Consider the following 23,146-nt stretch of genomic DNA (forward strand, 5'->3'; position numbering starts at 1 on the left):
ATATTCAGCCCCGGTCTCTCCCGTGCATTGTGCAACCCAAAGATGAAAGACCGAAGGGGAGAAAGTTAAAGAAATCGCCCACATGCGCTGGATCAGTCCACGGCTTGGGGAAAGGCATCCAGAGAAGGTGGGAGCGGAGAGTTTGAAGTCTTTACAGGCGGGAAGATGGCGGACTGGAGCTGAAAGTGTTGATTGGGAAACTTGGGTGATTCTTGTGTTTATTTACAATCCTCTTGACCCAGGCAGGACACATGCAGGCCAAAAAACGCTATTTCATCCTGCTCTCAGCTGGCTCTTGTCTCGCCCTTTTGTTTTATTTCGGAGGCTTGCAGTTTAGGGCATCGAGGAGCCACAGCCGGAGAGAAGAGCAGAGCGGTCGGAATGGCTTGCACCAGCCCAGTCCGGATCATTTCTGGCCCCGCTTCCCGGACGCTCTGCGCCCCTTCTTTCCTTGGGATCAATTGGAAAACGAGGATTCCAGCGTGCACATTTCCCCCCGGCAGAAGCGAGATGCCAACTCGAGCATCTACAAAGGCAAGAAGTGTCGCATGGAGTCCTGCTTCGATTTCACCCTTTGCAAGAAAAACGGCTTCAAAGTCTACGTATATCCGCAGCAAAAAGGGGAGAAAATCGCCGAAAGTTACCAAAACATTCTAGCGGCCATCGAGGGCTCCAGGTTCTACACCTCGGACCCCAGCCAGGCGTGCCTCTTTGTCCTGAGTCTGGATACTTTAGACAGAGACCAGTTGTCACCTCAGTATGTGCACAATTTGAGATCCAAAGTGCAGAGTCTCCACTTGTGGAACAATGGTAGGAATCATTTAATTTTTAATTTATATTCCGGCACTTGGCCTGACTACACCGAGGACGTGGGGTTTGACATCGGCCAGGCAATGCTGGCCAAAGCCAGCATCAGTACTGAAAACTTCCGACCCAACTTTGATGTTTCTATTCCCCTCTTTTCTAAGGATCATCCCAGGACAGGAGGGGAGAGGGGGTTTTTGAAGTTTAACACCATCCCTCCTCTCAGGAAGTACATGCTGGTATTCAAGGGGAAGAGGTACCTGACAGGGATAGGGTCAGACACCAGGAATGCCTTATATCACGTCCACAATGGGGAGGACGTCTTGCTCCTCACCACCTGCAAGCATGGCAAAGACTGGCAAAAGCACAAGGATGCTCGCTGTGACAGAGACAACACCGAGTATGAGAAGTAAGTGGCGGGGCTGGATGCCTCTGGGAGTCGCCCTGGGCCCTGCTTACCTCGCCCAGGTGTGAGGGTGGGGGAGGGGGCGGGCCTGAGGAGCCCTCAGTTCTTTTCCTTCTTTTTTGAAACTTGGGACTGAGCACCCTGGTTCAGGTGTGTGACCAGAAGTCAGGTAAACTGAAAAGCCTGAGCACTTTCTTCCTGAGCACTTTCTTGAGCCAAGTGGATGAGTGTCTTCCTCTTGCCTAGAAAACCTTCAGGGGAATGTTTCTTCTTTAAGGATGGGTTTTGATCTCTTTTGGAAACTGCACTTAAGCTTAAGGGCATGGAAGTATATTTCCGAGGGTATCTAGAGACCCTGAAAGGGGCTGATCTACCCACAATCAGCAGATCTTTCCTCCAGATCTTTTTTGATGCTTTGTTTGCAAAACTCATGATCACCGTAACTGTTCTTCCTGGAGTTTTCCTGCCTTGAGTTCTCATCTTTTCATAAGCCTTCAGTTCATGTTAGCTGGGAGAGTGTTTTAATTATAACTGCTAAACTTGTGTGCCTGTCTCCACCTTCCTCCACAGCATTGACTTTTATGAAGAGAGACTAAGCCTGTTAGGGCCAGTGGCCTCACATTCATTCATTCATTCATTCACATGTATATGCCCTGTCTCCTTCCTAGGGGAAACTTTAAAAAAATCTGGGCCTCAGGCCCACTGCTGTAAATGCCGCTGGCTAATTTAGATTTCCTTTTCCCCTTTGTCTTTATCTATTTGCATATAAATCGTAGACTGTTACTCTTTGAATGGATGTGAGATGCCTCCTTAGCCTCTGTAGTGAGGCAAGTTTTGTCCAGTTGCTAAGTAACTGAGTTGGTTACTTTGTAGCCCTTTTCACCTTTCCTTTTCCTTCCCAGTGACAGTAACAGACCAAGTGGGTGTGGGACTAAAGTTCGAATCCACAAATCTGCTTTAACCTGAGCTTGGTGTGTCAGTTTCCTAATAGATGGGGTCTTCCTCCCTATAGACTCTCCCTTCACTCTGGCTGCGAAAGAGTTAGTGAGTTCCTACAGTGCATTTCCACGTTACGCCAGTTGAAAACCAGAGCAGCCTTGTGCTACCCAGGGAAGGAAGGGGAACCTCTTGGCTGAGTACAAGAGGAACTGGCAGAGGTTGGCAGATTTTGCATTTGTTTCACGAAATGCAGACTAGGGGAAATGCTTCACAAACCTGCCTGGAACAGGAAGGGGCATGGTGGGAAAGCTGTCCTGAAAAGAAAGGTTTGATTGTTGTCTGTGGATTTCCTCAGACACTCAGGCCTCTGTGGGAGTGATTGGAAGGGAAATTAAAGTCCTCCTGTACTTGGTCACAAAGAATGAAGGAGGAAGTGGCAAGCCCCAAAATTCTGATCCTCAACCCCAACACCTTTTGCTTTCTAAGCATAAGAGAAGCCCGAGACTAGGATCAATTCTGAATCTATTTTACTTTTACTCAGGGAAGTTATGTGTGAAGTTGGGCGCAGTTGCAATGGATTAAAAATTTCTCACAGAAGAAATTGTAACTATGGTTAGTAATGAACTGCTCAGTTTATATGACATTTACATTGACCTGTTCCTGTGGGTGCTTGTAAGAAGAAATGCTCCTAGATTTTCAGGAATTTCTTTGTCTAGTGTGTATGGTGGAGTAACTTAAGCTGAAGCCTTTCTGTGTCTTCTAAAGCAATCTCATCAAATTTTATAGAAAGATTGTGTTGTTCTTCCTCCTGAAAGAGCTGGTTGAGATTTCACTCAACACAACTTGAACTATATATTTAGTTGAAAAACACCCACAATCCAATAAAAGTGTTACATCTTCCTTACCTTCTTATTCCCAAAGTAAATATTAAATCTCCATTTTTTTTTTTTTTTTTCCTGAGTGGAAGTTTTAGATTGCCAGAGATTGGCACTGGTTAGAGGTGGGGTTGGTTTCCTTACAGCTTTAATTTTTGCTAATTAAACTAATTTCTGACCTCTTTGTGATTGGGCCAAGAAATCTGACACCTACACCCTTGTTTTGATTTATGTTTAAAGACCACCAGGGGTCAGGAGCTTCAGATTGGATCTCCTGGAAAAAATGACATTTAGAAGGAAAGCAAGTTTGCTATTTCTCCCAAGCATGGCTTTCTTAAGCAGGGTTATCCCTGGGATTTCTTTACATTCCCCTTCTGGTACCTTACAACCCTAAACTTGCTTGGTAGGACAGGATACTGCTGTAGAACATTTGCATTTGCTAGCATGGCTTACCTGGAGTTCCATACCCTCGTTGGGTTGTCAGAATTTTTATTCTTGACAAATGAAGCTTACAGATATTATTGGCTCTATTATGACTTTGGAACCCATGAAGATGAAGCAAGAACTCTGAAGTGCGTGACATCCTCTCCTGGCAAGTGTGTGCTGTGCTCTGGAGGAAGAACAACTGCTGTAAATACTGATGCTTTCTAAAAGTTTCACACGTGTGAGATGCACAGCTCCTTGAGTCTATTGCTGATCTTTCCAGGGCCTCACAGAGGAGGGGATAATGAAATTAGAACTATAGAGGTGGACTGTGTAAGTTTACCTGCTTCCAGACTCCCGTGACTTTTGATTTTCACCTTGAACTTTCGTTTATCCTTCTGTGGAATGGATTTTAGGAAGCTTCAGGGTGCTGTAAGCATTCATTTGGTAATGGCTTATAAAAAACAATTGATTTTTTTTCATCTGTCTCTCCTCTTTATTAGCAAGTGCCTATGAAAAGACTGCATTTTAATTTATTCCCACCAGCAACCACATATTAGTTTGCTGTGAACTTAAGGGATCTGTAATTGAAAATTTATGGTATCATGGCCAAGTTAGAATACTATAGAATATATACAAATATATCCACTAAAAAACAGTTGCTTTTAGTAAAATACAGCATTATGTGGTACTAACTGGTTCAGTGTGTCTCATTGACATTTTGTGAAAATTGACATTATCTAAAGGTATAGAAGATTTACAAGGAATCAATGAAAATACTTTTATAATACAGAAAAAAGTTAATTTCTTCTGTGATTTTTGACTCAGACTTCCAGGATTATATTAAAACATTCATTTTTATGACACCCATAATTAATTTTCATCAGTTACATATTTTAACAGATGTAGTTGACACCAGCTAAAATAAGTCGCTGCAGTGATTAGATTTTTTGTAATGAGGCCTTAGAGAAATTCTTTGTATTTTACATTCTTTGAGCTTCTTATGCATCCTTACAGAATTATTGTATTTTGCATGAGCTTCGTAGTTCATATCCCTTCAAAGGGAATATTACAAAACTTCAGATTTGGCTATTTGAAATAGAAGAAAGAGAAGAAATGTGAGGTGGCTTCCATCTTTGACCTCCACCAAGGAAAGTGGTGGCAATTATTTTAAGCAACTTCTGGGAGTAGGGAAAATTCTGTGCAGGACTTTTTGACAACTTCCTTTTCCTGATTGCTAAAACTATATCCCACGGTCCTTATATCCTTAAGGATAGGTGGTCATTCAACTTCTACCTCATTTCACAGCTGTTGAACAGAATATTTAAGGGACCAATTAGAAATCTGGTTAGTGGCAGGAGTAGCCCTAGAATGCAGGCCTCCTGGATCTCTCCTGACTCTGCATTTTTGCATTTCTAATCACAGCCACTAGGAGGTCTGTATTGGGGGTATTTCTTATGAGATTTCTCTCGGAACTCTTTGGAAACCTAATGAGAACTTGGACAAGCTTCAAAAAGAGAAGAAAAAAAAAAAAAGCGAGCACATACATATACAAATTTTCATCTACTTTTAAGGGCTGACGCACCCCTGCTAAGGGCATCCTCAGATGTACAACGCTTGCGCTGGATCTTCTTACCTTTTTCCTTCATTGCTAACTAAGGTGGAGGGGTCCCTGGAGCTGCTTAGCCTAGACAGGAGTTCTTTGCACCTTTCAGTTTGGCCCTAAGAGGTTTATACAGTGGACTATGAATTGATCCAACAATAAGTTGATGACTTTATAGCAAAAAGAAAATGTGCACAAAATAAGTGATAATGTTAAATGCACTTTGTCCCAAACTGTTCACAGACACTTTGAGCAAGTTCATGATCCAGCAGTGAACCCTAGCCAAATATTTTCCTCTCCTGAAATGAAAGATGAGAATTGTAATTCACAGGTATCAAATGTAAAATATTAGTGCTTTTTCTCCCCACAGTTGTATGAGAGCACAGAAGCATTTCTAAAATAGACTGCATGAGCACATGAGCACTGATTAAGAAAAAAGGGCTGGGATTGTGGCTCAGTGGTGAAGTGTTTGCTTAGCATGTGTGAGGCACTGGGTTCGATCCTCAGCACTACATATAAATAAATAAAATAAAATAAAGGTCCATTGACAACTAAAAAAAAAGAATAAAGGTAGAGTCAGCCCTATGCAAAATGATGAAGTTGGCATGTGTGTCTTCTGACACCGACTTTCTAGTTCTCTCATTTCCCCGCTTTTTCACTTCTCCCTGAAGCTGCTTTCTGGAGAGCCCCTGAAACCCTCATTCATGAGGAAACCCTGCATCTAGGTTGTGGTGTGCTGGGTTGCTTCTAGAACATGTGCATGTTGACTGAGTCCAGTCTGGCAAAAAACGAGGGTTCAAGTAGAATCTGTGACCTGAGCTAGGGGCCTGCAGATTTTGTCCTACAGAAAACGAAATGACTTGCAACTAAGGCAGGGCAGAACCTCCCAATTGGAGGCCACTTTCAGTCCCTGTGAAATGAAAGCAGTTTGAAGTCACAGAATTGGCAAAAGGGGAGATGCCACAAGGTGGATATTGTTCTTTTGGTCAGAGCCTAAGTATCTCTCTCCTCAGAACACAGTGCCAGATACCCCTGCCAGTAGTGACCTTGAGTTTGTCCGTGTCACATCACAGATTGTGGTTGATGAGCTGGTTGCTTTGCTCACAACCACCTTGCCAGCTGCTTTGTTGTGAGGCCATCTACCAGGGTGTAAACTGAGGCCAGCAGTGGTGAGGTGGTTTGTCTAAGGTTCCCCAGCTTATAAGTGGCTGAATTTAGGCTCCGGCCCAGGTTTCTGGCTCTCAGTTCTGTATTCACTGAGGTCTGCTGCTCCTTCATTCTGTTCACTTTTCGGCAGAGGTATTCAGAATGAACCAGGGAAGGTGAGGCGGTTGCTGGATTCTGAGTCTACAAATGTGACCCTACAAGCACCTGTTTCCATGAGCGTAATGACTTACTGTTTTTACGTATGAGCTCTTCCACCTCCACCAAGTTCCTGTAATAAACAGGTCCTCCATCTCAAACGAAAAGTTTGTTTCGTTGAGTGTCTGTTATTTGAATTTACCATTTTCTTTCATTTAAGTCTTTCAACAGTAGTTTGAGGTGTGTATCCACGTTACAGATTATAATGTAGGCTCCAGAGGGTAAAGTAAGAGCTCAGTGTCACACGGTGAGTGAATGGCTTCCAACCAGGGATCTTAGATCTTTGTCCCAAATGTTACCACTTTAATAATTTTGTTTTTTCTTTTTCTTTGCAGTGCTGGGGATTGAACCCAGGGCTTTGTGCTTGATAGGCAAGCACCCTACAAACTGAGCTATATCCCCAGCCCTAAATGTTATCACTTTAAAGAATCAAACTTTCTATTTACATGTGAATTTTTAGGTCATTTTTTTTTTTTTTTCCCTTTTTCTTACCAATTGCTTTGCTTGGCAAACATGTTTCTCAAGGAAAGAACTTGGCTTGGAGTTGTGCTTCTGTGGCCCCTAATTCTGGCACTAACCGCTGAACTCCTTCATGGCCTCCACTCAAGAACCATTGCAACTTGGTCTACATGGATTCTGCTTTTAATTCTCTGCAAGGGCTCTTCTAAGGAAAGTGAGGAAGCCACTAGCCATCTCCGTGAATGACCTTTGCCCTCACTGAGAGCCCCTACAGGGTTTCCCCTTGTAATTCTAAGTGAACTTGTGAGATGAGAGCTGGAGTTGACTGTTGCCCCAGGTGGAAAGTGCTCCAATGGTAAGGAAAAATGGACGATTCTGTTCCTGGACACAGGATACCTGCACCTGGGGCCTAAGCTCCTGAAAGAAAAGCAGGGCTGCTTGGTGCGGGTAGAGCATTCGCTAGGCCTTGGGTTCAAACGCCAGCACTAAAAAGGAAAAGGGAGGGGGGAAAGAAAAGAGAGAGAATAATGGTTAAAAAGTTACAAAAGCGGGGTCTGGGGTTGTGGCTCAGTGGTAGTGCACTCGCCTAGCATGTGTGGGCCCTGGGTTCGATCCTCAGCACCACATAAAAATAAAATAAAGGTATTGCACCCTCCTACAACTAAAAAAATATGTATATAAAAAAAGTTATGAAAGTGATACACACCTTTGGGGGAAATTGGCAAGGTTCAGATGATATGAGATGAAATTAAATTTTATCTAATTTCTAATCCCATGATAAGAGCTGGCCATTATTGTGAAACTTTAGAGTCAGTCTAACAAATAAATGCACCTGGATATTTATATCATTCTATCTCTTCATATCCAAGTACCTGGTACAGACATATTAATTATTACTTAACTAATAGGAAGTAAATAGTGTATTCATTGCAGTTTTCTTAATTTCCTTGTTTGTACAGATGCCTATTCCTTGGACCTGGGGCCCCTGCCGTGTTCCACACCAGCTCCTGACCTTATCTTGACCACTTCTGTTTATTGGTTTTCTAAAGTTGAAGTCAGACTTTAAATATACCTTGGATATTTTCCCCCTTAACATTTTCCAAGAGCATTTACCTGTCCCATTAAATAGTCTTTGAAAATAGAATTGTTTTTTACTTCCAGCATTGGGGATTGCATCCAGGTTCCTGTGCCTGCACTCTACTGCTGAGCTACAGCCCCAGCCCTGAAAATAGGATTTTTAAGATGTGATTTTTTTTCTAAGTCAGAGCTTCCCCATATTTAACCTCTGAACCACTTATATTTTCTTAGACATTGATTTCCCTTATGTCCATTATTTTCACTAGAAATAAGTGTGATGAATTTCACCGTGTTGAGTGTTTTCTTCTTGACTAAGGTCCCTTCCCCCCAAACAACAAAGAACTTCCTGCCTTGTCCCTCCACCCCATCCCAATCCCATTGAGGCAATCACTATTTTTAAGGTGAGGTTGAGCACCCATTCAGGGAAGTAGCCATCATTAAATGACTGCTTAGATAAACATTTGTAGGTGTTAATTGGTCCTGCAGGGGGTCTTTGAAGCTCCCAGGGCACTGTTCCCTTTGAAGTTTTGTTTTTGGCCAGAAACCTCCCTGCATCTCTTACTGAGCAGGCAGGCCTGCCCACTTCTCTCTCCAAGCACCATGCTCCGTTTCTTGGGGTTTCAGAGTCTGCAGGCCTGACCTGGGTAGGTGTCTTTCTTCTAGCTATTTGTGTCAGTGAGTCAAGGCTACATTCCTCTTTTCTCTGATTGGTGAATCCATGGTTCATGGAGGTGAATTTGTGTTGTGCTGGTCCCATCCCCTCTGGGCCTCCGGGTCAGATTCTAAGTGAAAGAATGAAGCAGAAAACAAAGTTAAACAACAGTTTGTACCTAGTTATTTTCAGCACCCCCCCACCCTGCGCTTTCAGCATAATTATTGCTTTTAATAGTGTGGAGAGGTTCACAGGAATACACATCCTCTTTTTGTGTATGTGTTTGTCCTCTCTGAATACTTTTAAAAGGAAGAAACTGTGACCCTGGACCAGGAAAGTAACTGACTCCCAGAGTCCTGGTCTAGGTTCTTAACCTCTTGGCCTCAGTTTCCACATCTGGAAATGGAGACCATGATACTGGCCCCACCGCCCCCAGGGTCATTAAGAGGATCAAAAGAGGTGGCGTGTATGTGAATGTGCCTCGTAAACGCTAATGTGCTCTATAGGGTGTTGTTATTATTAAACCCCTTCCTGCCCTTTTCTAATGACCATAGTGGTTCACTTAAGTTTCATAACTTGATTCTTTTTAAGTAGGAACTGTATTCATCTTTTCCTTGAAACTTAAATCTCAGGCAATTGTGGTAGGTGCCCTTGGAAGTTCAGCCGTTGCTTTGTGGGCTGTGGAAAGACCTACGTAGGTCTTTGAGCTGGAGCTTGCAGGTGACAAGGGCTGGAGGAAGGAGGAGGAGGAGAACCAGGCACTTCTTTACCTCCATGTTCCCTGGTCAACTGCTCTAAGAATGCAGATGATCCCTTTTGCAGTTAACTTGTACACCTTACCAGTTGAGGGTGACATTTGGAGGGACAACTTGTATGAATGGATCTCAGCTACTGGTAGCCTCCCTCAGTTGGCTCACCAGGCCCTTAGGTTGCAATGAGAAAAAAGCAAAACAAAATAAAAAACCCAGCCCATCTTAAGTCACAGGATTTATCATAAGGGGATGTGGAACAGAAACTGAACTGAAATTGCTCTGCTAAGTTCTCAGGACTCAGCATAATACCTGGGACAGGCTACGTTGTGCCTGCTCTGGCCAACATCACTGCCTATATGTGTGTCTGCCAACCACTGGCCAGTTCTTTCCTGAACTTTCTAATCCAGACCTTGGAGAAAATCAGTCTACCTTTTCCAGTGATCATTGCTCCTTCTGGGAGAGCAGTTTATATTAGGTCATGTCTTCAGTGTGCTGGGGACCTGATCAGTGAAAGGACTGCCTGTCACCTTACTACCCTTGATTTATTAGGTGGACAGCTTTTTGCAAAGAAAAACCTAGAGTTGCTTCCTGGAACCGGGGACTGTGGTTAGGGGAAGTTGGCTGTGGCAGGCACTGTAGAAGCCATATCCTGTTGGCACTTAAGTATTTGAGCCCAGTTGTGGATGATGATAGCAACAGCAGCTAATATTTATTGAGGGTATACTATATGCTGGGTAATGGACAGTATCTTCTTTAATCTTTATGTCCACCTTGCAGTAAGATACCCATTTTATCTAAATTTTATAGAAGTTGAAACTGAGAGTCTCTCAAAGTGACCCATTTAAGAGTTGTAATATAAACTCTTTAAGAGTTATAACAGAGTTAGGATATAAACAGAGTAGTCCTACTTACAAACCTGTGTTCTTAACCATAGCACCTTACTGTTCGAATAGCTGGTATTGATGTCAACAAGATCATGCACTCATAGATAACAGCGTGGTTGAGTTTTGGAGTATCATTTGGGTTTCTCTCTTAGAATTTATTTAATCTTACTTTAGAGAGATGGTTCTAACCAGTTTAGCAATCTGGTTTCCCAGCCTGCTATAGGTTAGAAGCAGTAAATTTACAGATGAGAAAGTGATTCTTGTAGATGAATCTGGGAAGAAAGGTCAGCTGTCAACCAAAATACAAGGAAGTGGACCAGGAAGTTACAGAACGTTAAGCCCAAAAGTAAAGAAGCATGGTGATTTCAGAATCACTGGCCCAGTGTCCAGGAGTGTCCTCCCCATTCCTTAGGAACGAGTTGGCTGCTGTGTCCCAGCACCTACTGCCTTGCCTGTCACCCAGTGGAACTTCTGTAAATATCTGATGAACTACTGCCGGGTTTAGGGTTGAACCTGAGCATCATGTGTTTACTGTTCTTTAAGAAAGTAGAAAAACAATCCACTTGATAACTTTTGTAACCATATGGGTAATATTTTGATTCCCTTTAAGAATAAACATTTCTACCAACTGTGGCGCATTCTCTAGGGCTCTGGAGAGACAGGATTTCCTTTGTGTTAGTATTGGGTTTCTGGTGTGTTGGGCCTGATTTCTGTTTTTTTATGACATTACCTGTAATATAGACTCAAGACATGATATTGTGATGTGAGTCTGTAGTGCTAGCTCATCTTGATTGACTAGTGCCCAGATGCCCTTGGGCCCTGGGCTTTAATGAAAAGAGTGGCCCTAAGCCAAGGTTGGCCTACCTGCCCAAGGTGTAACATAGGCATTTGGGGTTTGGAAAAGGGAGGTGCCCATGAGGAGATGGAGCTTGTCACTGGCTTACTTTTTCTGTACTCCTAGATGGGCCCAGGGTGGGAGATGATGGGTGAAGGTGAATGGATTTCACATTTTCTATGTGCATTCTAGCACCCTGACTGATTGGTAGAGATCCTCTGTAGTATCACAGATAGAAAATGTGATCCTAACACCATTTGACTTGAATGCACCTTCATGGGTTTCTCACAGTTATATGTTGGCAAAGTGTGCTGATCCAGCCTCTCACCCCTGCCCCCCAATTTCCATCCCTATGACAGAACTGTGTTCCTCCTCTTTATCCATTTCCCATACACCCTCTTCCCTCTTTCTGGAGAACTGCCTCCCAGCTCCATGTTATTTCAACCAGAGTCACTTCTCCTTGAAGCCTCAGACCAGGCCAAATTCTCTGGGTCTTTGCTTTCCCTTAGAATATTTAGTAATTACCCCAGCTGTGAATTCCCATTGGTTTAACTATTTTTTTTTCTTCCCAGTGGATTGTATAGGCCCTGAGGTGAAGATTCATGTGTGTGTGTGTACACACACACACTCTTACTTTTATCAATGGATACTTATTGAGTTCCTACTGTATGCAGGTACTTGGGGACTTAACAGTGAATAAAAGAGACATTTCTCCTGCCCTGAAGACACCTACAGTCTAGTGGCTGGAGGTGAGACCCCACAAATCACAGCATGTGCTAAGATACTGTGAAAAAGAGCAACATAGAAAGGGGTACAGGCAGTGGGTCTCAACCTTGGTTGTACGACAGGATCTCACCTCCGAGGACAGGTCCTGGCCCCAATCTGGGCCAGTCAGCCTCTCTTGGGATGAAGGTCCAGGTTTCTGAACAGTTTACCAGGTGTTTTGCACGCATAAGGAGCAAGTCGCATAGGGGTTTTAAATATGCAGGGAAGAAAGGCCTCTTTGGGAAACTCTGAACTCTCTCTTCAGAACCCTAGCACACAGGACTGATTCAGAGTAGACACTTAGTTTTTGTTGTATAAATGAAAAAAGTTACATTTATTTAATGAGCAGGAATATTACCACTATAGATTTCAAGTACCAGGTCTGAGGCTGAGACAGGAGGATCTAAAGTTCACGGTCAGCCTCAGCAATGTGGCAAGGCCCGAAACAACAGCAGGACTCTGTCTCAAATAAAAAATAAAATAAAGAACTGGGGATGTGGCTCAGTGGCAGAGTACCCCTGGGTACAATCCCTAGTACCAAACAATAACAACAAAAAAGTCACTCTTGGTTTATAATATAGCCCTTTGTATTCCTCTTCCAAGGTCATTTGTTCATTTGCTATTCCCCTAGTTTCTGTTAATTTTCAAATGGGAAATTTTTTCCAATAAGTGTTTTTTTTTTTTAATTTTTTTTTTTTTTTAGTTGTAGATGGACACGATACCTTTATTTTATTCATTTGTTTCAATGTGGTGCTGAGGATTGAACCCAGTGCCCCACATGCACTAGGCAAGTGCTCTACCCCTGAACCATAACCCTAGCCCTGTGTTTTGTAATTTTTAAGTTAACTTTCTTTTCCTTTAAAAAATATTGCTGTGTTAGATGTATCAGTAAAATCAAATTAAAATGAAGCAAGGGGGTTTGCTGCATTATATAAATCCAAAGAATTTATTGCTATAGGCAAAACCTTTCTGACCTTTTTATCATTTAATTTTAACAGTCTGTAGATATCGGACCCTCACCTCCCCACCCCCACCTCACACTTTTCATTTCAGTTTTTCTCCCCAAAGGCTGGCAGAGTAGATCTTATGGCCTACATTTTTTTGCTCAGGTTACACCTGAACTCTGTTAACTGATACTGAAGTGTTGCCCTAGAGCGTTTACTAGCATAGTGCTTAATTGAGCTATCAACCTTCTAATGAATTTGTATTGAGATTTATCATTTAATTAAAAAGTGAAGGGAGAAAAAAAGCAAAAGGAAGATGTATGATTGTTTCTGCCACTGGCCTCTATGTCCCCCTTTTAAGTTCTCCTGGCTTGATTATGATGGCATGTGGAATCTTCTGGAATATTGTATTAAAGGATTCAAGGTGTATAGACGAAATGGATGCTGCACTGTATTACAATTACCTGACTGCTTAGTAGGTCTTAAAAATTGATTCAGATTTGGTGACAATCATATGACACTTGATTAAATGTGAATTATGCTTTATGTTCATCCTAAGGTTAGGAAGGCCATTTTCCAAAATTATTGCAAGGTCTGTATATCTGAAGCAATCTGAAAATCCAATCAGAAGGAATCTAATACTGAAATGCTGCTGCTTTCCTGAGAGGCAGAGAATAAATTTTTCGTGAAAACACCATTTCTTATAGGCTACATGCTCCTTTAAAATTCACATTGCATTAAAAAAGCTACCTTTAAGCAGCACTTTTTATGATGACTGCATTTTTAAGTATGCAAGGGTAATGTTGCAAACCCATAAATGTAGGGCAGTCATCTTTTATTGATTCAAAGAGTGGAAATGTGTAATATTTTTTGTATTTGGATTGTAGAGTTACATTACGTATTTTTTAAAAAATGAGTAGTATTTTATGTTAAGATAAAATTTAAGTACCTCAATGTTTAGTACAGTTAAAAGATGGGAGTAGTATTTTCTTATATTTATTTTGGACTTCACCATGTCTAAGGAGTAACTCAAGTAGGGATAAAAGAGGGCAGAAGGGATTCAATGCCAAAATACATTTTAGGTTTCTATAAAGGTAATCTAAGCAATGTGCACCTTTGGGCTGGGTTGTAGCTCAGTGGTAGAGTGCTTGCCTAGCATGTGTGAGGCACTGGGTTTGATGCTCAATCCCACATATAAATAAATAAAATAAAGATATTATGGTCTTCCACAACTAAAAATATTTAAAAAAAGAAATGTGCACCTTAAAATTTTTTTAAAAATTTAAAATTTTAACCTGGGGAGTGTTGTGATAACCTGGGGAGTGTTGGTGAGGGTTGGAACCTCTTTGAAACTCAGTTTCCCTTCTCTGGTGTTCCTACCTGAGACCGACTTGCTTGATGCTTATTGAGGATAGCGACCCTGCACATTTTGTGCACATCCATCTGCATGTTGCATGGTTGTTCATGAAGGGGAGTGGTGTTCAACTGACCCTGAAACTTGGGGTCATAGTTTTGTCCAGAGAGGAGAGGAGCAAGATGATGGAAGGTGATCTTAAGATCTAGTGTAAGTCTTGCATCATGTACATAAGGAAATCAAGATCCAAGGAAGTTGAGCAACTTGCCCAGGGCCATGTAGTTAGTTATGACAGACTTGAAAGTGGAACACATGTCTCTTGACTTCCAGTGCAGGGGCATGTGGCGGTCACACATATGGGTCCTGGATATTAGTGGTTTGAATTCCGGTTGTGGCTCTGTCGCTGGATGTGATACCTGTGACAACTTCTGTTTCTATTTCTTCATTTGGGGGTGATAATAATTTCTACTTCACCAGTTGTTATTGTGAGGAATAAGTGGGTAAATAACAAGTGTCACATGCTTAGGACAGTGCTTGCTGTGGAGTCAAGTATTCAGTACAGAATCACCGTTACTGTCTTTATTAATCTCTACTATTAAACCACATGAGACCCAAATGATTCCAGTCTTACCATTTGTGTGTTTATCATTGTTCTAATTTCATTTCTTTCATTTGACCTGTTTACAGCTCATTATAATTGTAGTGTGCAATGTGATACCATAGTTTGCCAGTCACATCGAAGCTCGTGGTGGTTTGGCAAGTGCCGAGGATTCCAACCACCTGTTGGAACTGTTGCCAAAATACAGTACATTTTCATTGGTGGGAAGTTGTTCAGTCAGGAGCGCGAATCATTAATGTGACTGTGTCCTCAAGAAAATGTTTTCTCCTTTCACAAAAGTATTATGTTCTGTGAAGATAATCAGGCATGTTGGTCTTGTTCCTATCTTCTGAGAAAACATTAAAAATGGGTGGGAGGTGTGTGTCATTGGTATCCTGAGTTTCCAGAATAAATGTGTGCAAGATGGAGAACTCAAACTCATTTCTTTCTCTAGCAATCCAAGGAGCCACACAAGAGATCCCGCCATGCAGGCACATTGAGTGAATCATGAAGCAATAACAGAGAATAACATTCTGCTTTAAATAACTTGCACGACTATTAACAATGGACTACTTTTCCTCTAGGATGGCATTGTTGGCCACTGCAGAACCAAGACTAGGATACTGTTTCTGCATGTCATATTTAAGCAGTATGCCCCTATCCTTAATGATAAACCTAGAAGAGCAGCCAAGAGAAAAGTTAGGAAAGAAATTCAAACCTGTGGTTTGAAGATCCAGGAGCATTCAGACACATCAGAGCTTCAGTTTGCATTTTCTCTCCCAAGAAACAGCTGCAGTTATGAACAAACACAGTGTAAGAGCTTTTCTATAATACTATTTTTGCCACCAAATCCAGATGTGATCTGATTCCTATTGGATTCCACATTTTCCACATTATAGCAAGCTTCACTGTCATTGGCTCCACTAGGCCCCTGGAAACTTGACTGTGTCCATATATTTATGTGAATAGGATGTATATGAATAGGATTATGTTCTTGTTCAAAATCATAGAGTCATACAGAGTGTTCCCTAACATACACTTTTAAAAAAGGGCCTCTGCTGAGCGGTTCACTAAGTGCAGGTTAAAGTGAGCTTTTCCTGCTCTTATCCCCAATTTGATACTACTCAGCTTAAGACAAGAAGCAGGATGTGTATTCTATGCATGATGAGGACTGTAAGTCTCTCTGTTTTTTTCTAGGAATATTCCTGGAGCCGATATTGAATATTATTTTATACTAAGAATCAAGGGGCAATTTAAAAACCTTCTTGCTTTGGTGGCAAGGGCATGTGTGTCCCTTTTCCTTGTCCCAAGGTCCTCATTTCATTCATACTAAATCAAGGTCTTCTTTTTTCCAATGAACTGATTTGTATATCCAGGTAGTAGCATGGTAAGAAGACTGTATTGTATTTCCAGTGAATCCATGGAATTCTATGAGGTACGTTAAGTGGACGTTTTGGATATGTCTCTGAAAGTGTAAAATACTTGCTTTTGGGACTCCTGGGTATGATGGCCTGGGAGCTTTCTCAGTTTGTTCCTATTCAGGACATGGTACAAGAACTATCATTTGAAGACTGTCATTTCAGTCCCCCCAGGGTATAAAAATGGTCTAGTGATCTTTCAGATAGCAGAGCACAAATCAACAGGCCATTTGGCCTGCCCTTCAGCCCAGGGCATTACCTGTTAATCATCAGCTGCATCTGCAGCAGCTTCTATTAAGCATTACTCTGTCCATGCAGGTGAGATGGTAATCTGGGAGTCTGGTTCCAACATGTACTGAGGGACGCTCTGAAGTTTCCTCCCTGCTTCTATTCCCTCACTCTGCATAATTTTAGGGGTCCAGGCATGAAGTCTTTGGGGGTCCTATTTATGTCATTTGGGACCAAGTAAATTCTGGAAATTAGACTATAGCCCTTGAATCTTTTTTGGGGCCTTACATTGTTCTGCCTTGCATTATAATTATTTAGTTTTTATCTCTCTAGGTGATACTCATTTAGGGATAGAGCTGACTTATTCCCTGTGGACCCTAGAGTCCCCCTCCCAGTACAGTGACTTGTTTGATATGTCCTTACTAAAGGTTATTTTATTCGATTAGCCCTTTGTAGTTCTTTCTTTAGTGTGGAAATTCCAGAACCAAAGCAAAAAGTAGAAATATGGCATATTCTGTATTTTTAAATCTATTTTAATGCTTTCTTTATTATGTGTATTTTTCAAATATAGAAAATATTAGTTTCAAAGTATATAGCACTCCTTTCATGGTGGAAAAACATACCTGAGAGGCCTTTTCTTTCTGCCATTTGCTTCCAAATATGTTTAACTGCAAAGTTATTTGAATGTTTCACACTTTCTGCACTGCTTGGGCTCAACAGCAGTTGCCCTTGAATATCAGCTAGCTCCACGAGAACAGGGACGGTGTATATTTGTTTTTAGTCTGTTTCTCTAGCACTTAGCACAGTGCTAAACTTACACTGGATCCTCAAGGAGTAGTTGTTGAATGAGTATTTTTCTTTCTATTAGTGCAGAAAGACTTAGGAAACTGAATTGTTAGAGTTGTTTATTTTTTTTTCTTGAATAAACAACTGAAAAGCAATGTTGAATGGGAAAAATAAATTTAGAAAAGATTTTTTTTACCCCCTTGAGATTTAAGATAATAGGAGTAAAATTAGAGATTTTTGTAAAATCAGATGATGATTTGCAGCTTTAAATTAACTCAAGCTTTTAATTGTCATTTAGCTGTAAGTAGGTCTCTGGTTATAACTCAGGAATATTCTGATAAGCCTGCTTTGTGGAACCTAAACTGCATCTTATTGTCCGAGATGGGCCCCAGTTCTTGGCCAGGTACAGTGTATGTTGCTTGGAAGCTGGCTTCTTTTTAGGGGAGTGGCTGAGAGATGGTGATCCCCTTGAAGAGAATCATGGTAGAATTCTCTGGCAACTCTACCATAGAGGATGCCCCTTATTCATTCTTTCGGTGCTTCTGCTGCTCCCTGCAAGGAAGGGACAGAGTTTGCCCTTGAGACCAGAGCTCATCCCCATCTCCCCACTGGGGAATGGGCACCAGCATCCATGGACCCTATTCCCACAGCAGAAACCACACACAGGAGGCATAGGGATATGATTCTGTGATGTCACAGCATGGTTTCTGCAGGCTGACCTCAGCTTCCACCGTGCATCCCAAGGCCACTTAGCTATAGGCCTTTGACTGAAATTCACATCTCTGCAGAACCATACCTGGCCCTTCTGCCCACACCTGACAAGGGTGGATTTTGCACACCTCTTCTTCCTGGGTGCTCTCTAGCAGCTATCAGGGGACCATCGGAGGCCCTTCTTTGTGACTCTTCACAAAAGGCCTGCTGCCTGCCTGAGTCACATCACTTCACTCTGCTTCTTCCTTTCAGTTAATCTTGTTTTCGGTAACCCTCCCTCCTTCCTCTGAAGACTTGTGTTTGCTCACACACTCACACACACACACTCACACTCTTCTGGTCCCCTGGTGCTCCTAGGTCAGGCTTCGTACTGCCATCCAAGTCAAGCTTTCCTTACACATGTTCTCATCTCAGAAGCTCCATTGCAGATTTCACCTTTCACTTAAGAGAACGCCACTTGAGGGTTATGGCATAAAGCACAATCAGTGGATGTGCCGGAGGAAAAAAAATCTGTTTGCAGAAGTATGACTTTAGCATTGTTAAAAGTACAAACATTATAGAAAGTGAAAGTTCTCCAACGTAGACTTACCAGGACTACCAGTAGCTGTTCGGTGTCTATTCCTCCTTGTCTTAAGTGCATATTATTTATATTCTCGAAAACAGGATCATTACATACATATTCTTTTGTAATATCTCTTTTAATCTCTTAATTACATCTCAAGCATTATTCCATGCCAGTTCGTATAATTCTTTCTCTCTTTCTAACAGTTTTGAGTTATCTGTTGTGAAAATAAGTACTTTGATTAGATTAGGATTGAGGTGAGATTGACATCTGACTCTTGGTTGTGGTTTCTCTTTCCGTACAGTCACTTGTTATCTTTGATAACAAGTTCTTTTTTTTAAGCAAAACGCATTTTTTTGGGGGGGATATCTAAGTTAAATGTCATTTTCCCCCCATTGCCCACATCTGTTTAAAAATCTGTTTTAAGGCTAAAAATGCCTTAGGATGTTACTTGTTAAAAAATAGTGTGTCACCCCACCACCCCATTTAACCAAAAGACCAAAGTCCACTAACCAAAGACTATCTGTCTCAAGTCTTACAGGAAGAAAAAAGCTTTTCCCTGAATCTGGATTAGTCTGAGATTTGGAATTGCAAATAGAGGAAGTTGAGATGGGACCCTTAAATAGGACTCTTAAATAAGGTGGAAATGGGTGTCCAGGTACAACCTGCTGTTTCTCATTATTTCACATGGTGCTTTCAAAATGTCTGTTTTGACTCCTGGCACTAGTGAGTATGAATCAAAACTGGCCACATGATTGAAATCTCCAACTGGGTGGTGAGTGGGTCTTACTATGATTTGATCAAAAGCAAATAAGAAAACAAAAGCAAAGGAAAAAGTGAAAAGAGGGTTCACATTTTTCTCGTTACGGGGCTAAAATGTTGCCTGCTGAATTTTTGTTTTATGATTTGAATGGATAGGATAGTTGAACAGATAGGCTTTATTTTTTGGGGCAGGAAGAAACTGTCAAGTGTTAGTTTGTTCTCTTTTCTGGGTCTCTCCTTCCTTCCCCCATTTCTTTTTTTCTTCTTTTAAAACAGGGTGGTATTTATCAGAGAGTAGCCACCGTTGGACACATCCTTTGATGATAAGCATTTGTAGATTAAGTCTGAACCATGCCAGATATCACTTTGCATTTTTCTGGTGTGGCAGAAATGAACCCCATTCATTCACTCTCAACGGCTTTACCCAAGTGGCTCACAAGGGACCTGCCTGATTTTCTAAAGGGGCCTCATGCAGGATCTGATTTAATATAGCTGCCACTAAAACATTGACTTTTTTTTTTCATGTTCAGGTTTTACGTTTCCATGAACATTGGCCTTAATTTCCCCCCAAATAAGGAATGACCTTGCTCAAGTGTCCCTGGCTCATTTCAGTTCTCAAGTAGTAAGCTTGGGAATGTTCTCAGTCCGGAAAAGGAGGGGTGTTCAGCAGTTGCCATTTGATACATTTGCTTTCTACCTGCTGGCTTCAAACGGTATTAATTTTTATGTGCTCATTGTGCATTGTGTTTAATTAAAAGCAGTTCTATTCGCAGAGGCACTTGTAGGATTTTTTTTCCCTGAAATGAATAAAACAAATAGGCATCTGGTATTTGTTTTGTATAACACAATTCCCATAAAATGAGGAGTAATAAAACATAATTATCTGTAAAGGCTTGTTTTATAAGCCTGAGAATGGGCTTGTTTCTATCAGGTTTTAAAATTCTACTCGTGGGATGAAGAATCTCTTTGTACATTAATACATAACAACAATAGCAACAAATGCTTCCCAATTACATGCATGAGTCCAACTTATCTTTTATTAAACAAATGCTTTTTTTTTCTGTTATAGGGTACGTAGTAAAAGGTTGTCATTATGTTCCTTCTAGGTAAGCACATTAGGTTGAAGGATTTATTTATTTCCTCTTCTATCTTCTGTATAATTGTATAGCTTTATTTATGATTATTTCCCTCAGCATAATCATAGAAACGACTTTATAGCTGACTGCTGAGATTCTTAGACCATGTGGTTTCCCAAACCTCCTTTTAGAAAACTACACATCAAACTTAAACATACGTTTTTGTAGGGCTCATAGACCTTCTGATGTTTGGTTCCTGACCTCTGCCAATGCCTAATAATTATTTTGAAAACTGTGCTTACAATCTGAAGCTAATATTTTAACTTTAATATACGAATATCTGATGGAAGAAATTGATTCAATGTTTTGAAAGCATTGGAATAATTTCAGGTTTGGCCTCCTTTCTAGCATGGAAGACCTTTCACTTGAGGGTGGGGGATGCAGAGTGTGGTAGTATAGAAATTATTAATGCAAAAGTGGATGTGCTGTCAGATTGGATAGCAATGTCTGCATCCCTTGGGGCTCCTGTTCCCAAAGCTGTTCTCATTGTTTCTGTACCGTGCTAGGCATGAGCCTTGAAGTGGTGAATTCATCCTCTGAGGTTGTGTGTCCATTGCTGCAAGAATAAAAGAAGCAGTAGCAGAGTCATGCAGCGCAGTATTTCATGGTGACAGTTTTATGTGGTTGTGTGATGTTGCAGAGTCTTGTATGTGATATCGACCTCTTCTTCTGAATCAAAGCATAGGATTTTACTGGAGAAGGGTGGCTTCAGAAATAACTGAGCCTTAGACAAAATTAAGCCCCTATGTATGTATACCGTTCTTCTATACAGCTAATTACTTACAGAAAGTAGAAGGACATATATTTAATTTTTATATCCCATTGGAGTAGGGGTTTCTGATTTTAGATCTCTTAACTCTTTTTGCATTAGCGTGTTGCATTGGAATCAAATGGAACCATTCATATCATTGTGAATGTAAGTTGAATTAAATAGACAAAGATACTTGGTCTCTCCCTTCTTCTTGTCATCTTGTGGAGAATGAATAGCTTAAAATAAGTGCATGGGTTCCTCAACCAAAGGGAAGCTGAATATTCCAATTCTAGTTCAGCAGTCACTTTGCGTGCTTATTTGAAATACCGTTTTTGAACATACTTGGCAACTTAAAGTACCCAATTAAAAAGCTCTGTGGAAAGAGGAAATCTGTGGATGTGCAATTAGTCCTTAGGATTCAGAGCATTTCCTTTATGTGTGGAAGGCCATAATATGAAATCACTGGACACAATAGCTTTATGCCAGGTGCTTAGAATAAAAGGCCCTTCCAGGAAGATTATTTCTATGCTTTTGCTCTTAAAATGGCTTACCTAAAGAGTCTCTCCACTCCAGAAAAATGGTGGTGTGAAAAAATTTTGGAGACATTCATAAAATTTTAGGCAATCAGTAACTATAAATAGCCATATAATTGATAGGCAATAAATACATAACCTAATACAAGAATTGCTTAAGTTCCTGGACTCTCTATTTTGTCTAATTGGCAATCTCCTTTCTCCCACCTTTGATGGAATTTTTATTAAGAGATGAGGGTTGGGTATCAGAGAATTTGCCAGTGTTGTGCTCTGCTTTACTCAAAAACAAAGCCTTATTGAGTAGAGCCAGATGAGCTATATATCTTGAGATTATTTATGGAGTTTATGATAGAGAGACTAAAAACACTAAGCGCTTAATAGCTTTCCTTATTTACAAGTCAGATTCACCTAAGGGATATTATTTATTTTTCTAGTGCTCAAAATGTTCCTTTAAAATAGATTATCCAGGGGGATACTCAGGGACATGAAATTTGTTGCTCAGTACAGGACGGGTAAAGCTTTTCTTTTTTACTGCTCTGCAACAAATCAGAACCATTTGATTTCAGTAAAAACACTACTTTTTTTTTTTCTTGACCAAAGTCACATACAATTAACAGGATAGAAAAGTCTATGTGTGCATGTGAACGTGTGGCTTTTGTCTCCTAATTGTGTAATATATGTGTTCCATTAAAGTTTGCAGAAAAGCGAGTGTCTGTTCAGCGAATTATTTCCCCCCAGTGACTTCTGCTATAAAAATGGTGTTGTCATCCACTAGGCTCGGAATGTAATACGTTCCCACAAAAGAACAGGAAAATGCTCCAAAAAAAAAAAAAACAAAAAAAAAAAACCCCAAAATTAAACCCTTCAAATTCCATAAATAAAGGAAATGCTAACTTTCAGATGAAGCTTCTGATGGCACTCAGAATATTGTCCCCCATCTAAGCTGTGTGTTTCACTGATGAAACGGTGACATGCACACACTTGGCACATCCTTGCCTTCCCCGGTCCGTCCTGTTCCTATGCAAGAGAGAACTGTCACCAAGGCTTTAGCAAATAGCTTATTTAATAACTTCAGCATCCTTATCTTCAAACCTTATAAACTTGATATCCAAGTTTTGTTTTATTAACATAAATATAAAAGTTGAATTTACGCACCTGTTTCTAACATTTTACCCTTGCCGTTTATCAATGTGTTAGCAAGGTCTTTGGAGGACCAGTGCTAACTGATGATATATGTTTAACAATGGAAACTTACACACCTTGTTAGCAATAAGGACTTATCCCAGCTCCTTTCAATGAACTATTATGATGCAGTATGGAGTGGATAGGGCACAGTGCTTTGAGTCCCCTACCCAGGTATCTGTCATGTATTACTTTGTATTGGGAAGGTATGTTCTTAACACACTTACCTTGCAAAAACTCCGAGGTGTACATTGGGCTGATCTCCATTTTACAGATAGGATGGACTTGAGAGGCACTCCACAATTTGCCGAGGCCCTTAAAGAATAAGAGACAGAGTTAGGGTTT

The 23,146-nt window shown here is 40.9% G+C and overlaps 1 protein-coding gene across 1 annotated transcript in view; it reads left to right on the top strand.

Moving 5' to 3' along the window:
• Positions 1-236: 236 nt before the first annotated feature.
• Ext1 (exostosin glycosyltransferase 1) overlaps positions 237-23,146 on the top strand; it is a 262,925-nt gene continuing 240,015 nt past the window's right edge. Inside the window, exon 1 of the mRNA XM_047547298.1 lies at positions 237-1,213. Within this exon, the coding sequence (XP_047403254.1) occupies positions 252-1,213 (962 nt within the window). The 5' untranslated portion in view covers positions 237-251. The remainder of the gene's footprint in view (positions 1,214-23,146) is intronic.

Source organism: Sciurus carolinensis, chromosome 1 (assembly GCF_902686445.1).
Source record: "Sciurus carolinensis chromosome 1, mSciCar1.2, whole genome shotgun sequence".
Taxonomy (NCBI): domain Eukaryota; kingdom Metazoa; phylum Chordata; class Mammalia; order Rodentia; family Sciuridae; genus Sciurus; species Sciurus carolinensis.